General features: G+C 35.1%; 1 protein-coding gene across 3 annotated transcripts; it reads right to left on the bottom strand.

Moving 5' to 3' along the window:
- Positions 1 to 1,958: 1,958 nt before the first annotated feature.
- LOC111402557 (putative late blight resistance protein homolog R1B-14) lies at positions 1,959 to 6,274 on the bottom strand. 3 transcript variants are annotated; one of them, XM_023030942.1, is made up of 4 exons: positions 5,742 to 5,833; positions 3,613 to 5,611; positions 2,304 to 3,504; positions 1,959 to 2,228 (listed from the first exon to the last, which is right to left on the bottom strand). In XM_023030942.1, the coding sequence occupies exons 2-3, from the start codon at positions 5,526 to 5,528 to the stop codon at positions 2,313 to 2,315; spliced, it is 3,108 nt and encodes a 1,035-aa protein (XP_022886710.1). In that variant the 5' UTR covers positions 5,529 to 5,611; positions 5,742 to 5,833; the 3' UTR covers positions 1,959 to 2,228; positions 2,304 to 2,312. The 3 variants fall into 3 exon arrangements, with proteins under 3 accessions (XP_022886710.1, XP_022886709.1, XP_022886708.1); XM_023030941.1 differs by having other exon boundaries at positions 1,959 to 2,225; positions 3,613 to 6,274; XM_023030940.1 differs by having other exon boundaries at positions 3,613 to 6,271.
- Between the last annotated feature and the right edge of the window lie 1,174 nt (positions 6,275 to 7,448).

Genomic DNA, 7,448 nt, shown 5'->3' with positions numbered 1-7,448 from the left:
TTTCTAGTTGCAGAAATGAATTCACTTATTCTTTGCTGCTATTGATCCGACCCATATAAAAAACAAGGATGTTTAAACTATTCAGTTGAAAAAAGAAAATTTATAATCTTCTCCAATGTTCAAAATCCAATAAAAATATCAAATATGTAGTCGTTGTTTGATAGAAATTATAATTTAGATTTTTATTAAATTAATCACGCTTTTTGTAAAGTTTATAACTTTTTATTAAAATTTTCTAAAAATCTAATTTTAATCTCCGTCAATCAGGAACATATACTATTATATAACTCTAGGATCAACTGTCAAAGAATAAAAATGGATTTAATAATCGCAAGTAAGAAAAGAGAAATAGATAAGAAAGAATAAAGAATCGAATTAGAGGTTAGCAAGAGAAAAATCAATCATCATATTTTCTCTAACATCTCCCCCCTTTCGATGATGTTCAAATAAGCCATAGTGACGACTCTTTATTTATAAGAAAATTTAGGGCAAAATCAAAATTATAAGTATGAAATTTGCAACCTATCTTTAATGAATAAAACAACAATAATTAGGTTCTACAACTTAAGACTTAAAAACTCCAATGTGCACCCATTAATATATTTAATTGCCTAGGGCTGAAGGTTAAATTCTTCTTCTTGTCACCCACCGTGATGTGGCCTACTAGCAAAAATATGATCATACGTTCCCATGAAAAGCTTGGTAGCCTGTGAGGACAACAGAAAGGCTAGTTGATAAGGACAAGCGGCAAAATTTAAGCAAAATATCAGGCAGATAATAAGTTGCTTTTAAGCTGAGCCAAACATAGTTTGATTTCTTTTCATGGGATATTATATTTGTTTTTCAAGTTTTTTCTTCATTACATCAATAGAGAAATTTATTTTTTCTGGGATCTTCTTCTAGTCACTAAGGAAACTTCAGCAACCGCAAGCTTTTCGAATCAGACCAAACAGAATTTGAGTCACCATATTTTAATAGAACTCCTCCAAATAGAATTCAAGTCACCTTATTTTAATAGAACTCCTCAAGCATCCTCTAGTAATGAAAACCTCGAGAAAGAAGTAGAATCAATCGTGAGCATGGACTGAATTTTAGAAGATACCAACCTTAAAAATGTCGAATACCTCGTTTTGGTTGTCAAGGAAACCTTAAATATACATCAATATACATCCTGTAGCACCATTAATTCTTCCTCACCAGGCCCTTGAAAACTCTAATGTTAATGGCTTCCACATTCCAAAACACTACCGCGTAATAATAAACGCAAAGGTTGTCGGGTTAGATCAGTACGTGTAGTCAAACTCTGATAAGTTCCCCTCCAACAGGTTTCTTGGAAATGGTATAGATCTCTGGGTACGGGATTTCCACCTTACACCATTTGGTTCTAGCAGAAAAAATTGCCCTGGATTGGAGTTGGGACTCACAGTGGTTCACCAAGTAGTGGCGCAAATTATTATTATTTTTTATTTAATTTTTTTTTTTAAATTATTGGAGTTTATAAATGGAATGTTGACCGGTGATCTGGACATGAATGAACAGTATGGCATAGAAACAGTAACGACAATGGTTGAGCCTCTGTAGGCTACTCATACTTGGCATTTGAGTAATGCTACATTGTTGGTATGAATTGTCGAACCGATCTATAGATTTGGGACAAACTTGATTTAATCTATATAATGCTTGTACTGATCTTGCTGCTGAAACTTGAAACGTTTAAATAACATGTAATAATAGACTCAATTCAAGCTTTCGGAGTTATATTTCTATAGTAATTCCTAGTTCATCATTTCAACTGAAGATCAGGTTATCTAGCACGAGATATTTACTCAACTTCTCTAATAACATTACTTGATTGAAATGAAGTTGTCTTGTGGCTAATACTGACAAATGGAAAGCCAATACACACATCTTTATAACTCCTCAACCAAGTAAATAGAAGAATTAAGCAAGAACCAGCATACAAAAAAAATGTTCTGCATCAACTTAAAGAAGCAATGATTATTCGAACTTCAGCTTCCTATCTACTCAAGCCTAGTAATTCATAGAATAGTGTCAACAAGCTCATCAAATAAAGCCAACCTTAATTTCAAAACAAGGCAAAAATACATTAGAAGTTTATTTGATGTGTCATTTTATTATTACAGACAATACCAGAATCAAGATGAGAATGGGAAAGAGTAAAAGAAGAGGTCTCTGTTATTACCACGTGAAATGTCTCAGAAGGTCTCCTGCAAGAAATAAAAAATCTTTTAAAATCCAATTCAATAAGCAAAAAAGGGAGTTATTTGAGAATTGTAGTATACCAGCAAAAGCTAATGCTCCATGAACTCGTCAGTGATTTCTTCATTTTCACTTTCTTCTTGTTCTTCACTTTTCTCGTTCTCTTCACTTTCACGTTCTTCTTGTTCTTTTCTTTCACTTTTCGGGCCAGAGATTATGACTTTGAACTCTTCATTTCCAATGTCCAATTGTTCTTCCAGAATTTTCTTAGCAGATACTTCCACAGCTTTTGTGCATCGATCTACCTCTATCATTTGTAACGTTAGAATATCACCAAAATTGGGAGGGATTCCATTCTTCAAATTGTTGCATTTTTGCAATACCAGTCGTTGAAGTGTTGGAAAATTATCACCTGAGGCATTCCATTCTGCAAGTTGTACATCATAGAGTTTCAAGAATTTAAGTTGTGGGAATTCACCTTCACTCGTGTCCCACTGTTCTCCTTCAAAGGCCACATGTTGTAATTTGAGAACCTCAAGGTACTCCAGTAGCCCAATTGTCTCCATTTGTTTCGGAGACACGTGTACATTAACTAGAGTCAATTGTTTGAGATTTAAGGGCAAAATAATCAAACTGGAAGATAAAACTCCATATTCTGATTGAAGCCTCAGAGATTCGAGCTGCTTAAGGAAGTCAAAAGAGTAATTGAGTGAAGATCCAACCGCACCTTTCAGTCTGCGAAGATTGTGTAAACATCTCAAAATTTTCTCATCTGCTTCATCGAAAATTCTGATCACAGAAATACTTTGTAGATTATTACTTAGTTGGAAGCGTTCATCCTTAATTGCTTGCTGACGAGAAGATGCACAAAAGTATGCACCACCCGTGAAATGCATACGTCTCAAACTCAGCATAGTAAGAAGGATCTTAGGTATTTCAATTTTAGAACTTGTAAACACCACAAGATATTCTAGCTTGTGGAAGCTTTCCATTGGAGGCAGTTTACATGAAATTCCCAAATACCTCAAGTGAACCAGATGTTCGATTCCTATTAAATGATGACCATATGAGATTCCACGAAGATAGAAGGACCTAAGAACTTTGAAGCTTGATGTGATTATTGTGGACCGCTCCTCAATATTTCTACAATCAAATAGTAGAGAACGTACGTGTAGGCCGAAAGGCAGTGAGTGAAATCGAGATTCCCCATAGTTGCTATACATACAATGGAATTTCTCATGCATCAATACTTGACTGAAGAACATTGGTGGATCATCTTCATTACTGGTAACATAATTGATGCAATCATCAAATATTGAAACCATTATTAATAGGATAAAACAAAAAATGACAAAAAGGAAAGAAAAAGACGAAGAGAAACAGCGAACTTACTAGTTGACCAACTTCAAAAAATTCATTTTTTCTCCTATTCTTGAGCACATTTCACGCAATAGATCATGAATCTTACAACGTTTGACTTCTCCATTAGATCTTCGTTCGTGAACAATTATCAAGCTCCTATCAATTAGTTCCATCAAATATTTTAGTGCCACATCCTCTAAGCACTTCTGCTCTACCTTCTCTATAAATCCTTCAGCCACCCAATGAGATATCAAAAATTGTACTCCGATATAATCATCTTCCGCAATTGTTCCAAAGTAAAGAAAACATGGTTTTAAATGGTTTGGTAAATGCTTGTAGCTAAGTTCCAATATCTGCATGAACTTGTGTTCGTTGTCTGATATATGTGAAGTTAAATTTCTTTCAAGTTTTTGCCACAAGTGTTCTTTCTTCTCCATGTTTGAAAGAACTGCAGCTATTATGACAACAGCAAGTGGTAGGCCATGGCAATTTATTGCAATTTGCTTCCCAATATCTAGCAGTTCTTGAGGACAATTTTCATCTTTGAACACCTTCCCTTGTAATAATTCCCAACTTTCGGCCTCCGACAGCAAAGGAAGTGCATTTATAATACTACGAGGTGAAGCTTTTGAACCAACTTCTTTATTCCGAGTAGTGAATAAGATTCTACTTCCAACTCCATCATTTGGAAAATATCTTTCCAAATCATTCCACACATTGATATCCCATATATCGTCTATCACAATAAGGTACCGCAATCCTTTTAAACTTTGGTAAAGTTTTAATGTTAAACTTTCTTCCTCCATATTCTTAAGTGCTTCTCTCTTACTGTGACTTGTTGAGCACAAAATTTCAATCAACAATTTTTTCTTGTTATATGTTTGAGAAACAACACCCCAGGAACGCTTGTCAAAACGATCGACAACAGAGGGGTCATTGTACAATATATTTGCTAAAGTGGTCTTACCAATTCCAGGCATCCCAAAGATGGAAATTATTTGCAGCTGGTCTCGTCCTCTAACAAGTTGTCCCACAATTTCAGTTGCCAGTTTCTCAAACCCCACAGTAATGTTTCCAAAAACAGGATATTTTGTAGATTGCGATGATACCTGTTCAGCTGGATATTTTGCAACATCTAGGATCCCATCTGCGTCAATATTGTTCTTCATTTCTTTGATAGCCATCTTAATAAGCTGAATCTTCTCAATGAGCTGGGGGAGCCTGAGGTTGAGATACCAAACATGTGGAAAAGAGTTGATAACATATTCAACTTCATATGCTATGCCGCCAGTTCGTATCATAAGTTCTTCATGTTCTGCTCCCTGCTGCACAGCTACATCGGTGACGGAACATCTCAATGACATTAGCTCCTTATGAAGCGTTACAATTTGATCTTCCACGCCAATTATCTTGTCAGAATTGTTATTCAATGTGTACATGAGATCATCAAGAACAGAATCAACAATAAAGAGTGAAAAGACAGTGGTCTTTGGAGTCATATTACTTGGCATCTCCGAGACTGCGATGCAGTGCTCCTTGATCTTTGTTTTCAAGCGATCAAATTTTGTTAACAAATTGGAAAGAGCAAGATCCAATTCTCCACTCTCGGAAACCATGAAAATGGATGGCTGTAAGAAACTTCCTACCTCCCGGACCAGAGCTTTGATACCCGTTATTTCTTTCTTGGTTACTACCAACTTTTTTCCTTTTTTCTTATTTCCTTTCTCCTCTTTAGTTGTCTGCAATTTTAAATCCTCAATGAAGTCGAAAAATTTATTACGCAGCAAACTTCCTACCTCATCGACCACAGCTTCAAATCCGATTCCTTTCTTCATAGTGATAACCAATAGAATAACGGTGATAAAGAAGAAATACAAGAAACGTCCTACCTCATTAACCATAGCTTCGATATCTGTCACTATATTCTCAGTGGGCTGCAAATGCATTGCGGTGTCCCCAAGAAAATTTATAAGAAATCCAAGTTCGGTCTGGAGACTTTGGATGGAACCCTTTACACGAGCAATGGAACCTGCCTCAAAATATAGGATGACTTCTATCATTAGGAGATGGAAGTTGATAATGACCGAAACAACTTGATTAGGATTGAGATTAAGACTAATATGGGACATGGTTTGTTGGTTCGGGACTGTGAAGTGCACCTTAAGCTTTTGCACAAGTGACACGAATGTTTTGAAATTGTTTCTGACCGTGTCATTATATTCGAATATTGATGTATATTCAAGGCTCCTTAACAGATCAATTACATGTCCATGTTGGGGTGACAACTTTGATATACGGCCGACCACTATTCCAATGAGGCAGTTGAGCAGCCAGGACATTCTCCTCTGAGACTCCTCGAATGAGTAGATCGGAATCGGTGCAGAAAGATCCAATTCTTCCTCTGAGGAGTAGTTCGGAGACGGTACAGAGAGATCCAATTCTTCCTCCTTTGAAGACATTGATAATGGAAAAAAGAAGGATAATGGAAGTGAATGTAGCTAAAGGATTAAAATTGAGCACCTTATAGCTTTGAAGCAATGGAAATGGAGCTTGTAGCTCAGAAAAACAAATAAAGAAAAAGGAAAGGAAATAATAAACAGAAGAAGGAAGAAGCTCACAGCTCTGTAGTCAAAGAGACCAAACGAATCTTTGGATTAATTTAATTCCTTTCTTATAAATTGTAATCTAGCTCAAATACAAAGACGGACCATTTTGCTCCCAGGGCACATCTCCAAGTGGTAAAAAGGGAGGGTGGAGAAATCCAACTTTATTTGAGGTTGCTGCGTTAAGGGTTCGAATCCTGAAATATGGATTTGGCTCTTGGGTAAGTGCAAGTGTACAAGCAGCCTTCCACCCTGTACTCTTGGAGGCATAACCTGCGATTTACCTCCCTCACGATGCTCCAGGACAGGGGTGGTAGGGAACCTTTAAGGTTAGGATTTAACCTTTTTTTTTTTTTTTTTTTAAGACGGACCACTTAATTTTCTCTCTTACAAGTCTTTTCACATGTATATACACAATGTGGCATCACAAATCTCCATAAGAGTAGCTGTCAATTTACTAATTTGTTATGCATAGTTGGTGGGGTTTACCAATGTAAAACATAACGTAAAAAATGTAATATCTTGATCCAAAATATAATTAAGTAGTAATTTAAGAACGCAAGTCTAATTTAAGACATAACGTAAAAAAAATGTATATTATTTACTAATTCTCTAAAATATATATTTTTAGAGTTTGATAGACTCACAAATAATATTAGAGCTTGATAAAATATTTGCAGATGAAGTGTTAAATAATGTAATACAAAGCATGTGATTGTTATTTTTAATTATGAATATTTTTTTATTTAACTATTTTTAAAGGAAAATTTGTAAATTATTAGCAGAAATTATTTTTTGTTATCATACAATGTACGGTGTTATGTAAAGTATAATTCCACCTTAAACTATAAAGTATAGATAAAACTTAAACAAAAGGGGTATTTTGTAAATTTCTCTATGTTTTACCTACTAAATATGACCAGAAAGCAATCGCTACGAATTATTCTTTGATATGCATTCTACCTATTCAGTATGAATGTGAAGCGAACTTGGCCTCACTTTTTGGACTAGTAGGTGAAGGCATTTCCATGTCTTGACATATTGAGGGGAAAAGCCATTAATTAAAGATATGACGGACTCGGACGGGAAAATGAACTCTCAAATTATAGTAAATAAGCAATATATTTCAGCTATCTGCATTAAATCTTCTCGACTTGTCAGCAATATATCTTTTTTGTAGGATGTCGAATAATTTGATTAAGGCTAAATTGACAGTTTCTTCCTCTTAATTATTATCATAACTTAAGCTTACATTTGTTTATT

Source organism: Olea europaea, chromosome 10, assembly GCF_002742605.1.
Source record: "Olea europaea var. sylvestris chromosome 10, O_europaea_v1, whole genome shotgun sequence".
NCBI lineage: Eukaryota > Viridiplantae > Streptophyta > Magnoliopsida > Lamiales > Oleaceae > Olea > Olea europaea.
Note: the sequence above shows the minus strand (reverse complement) of the source record. Positions and strands in the feature narration are given on the sequence as shown.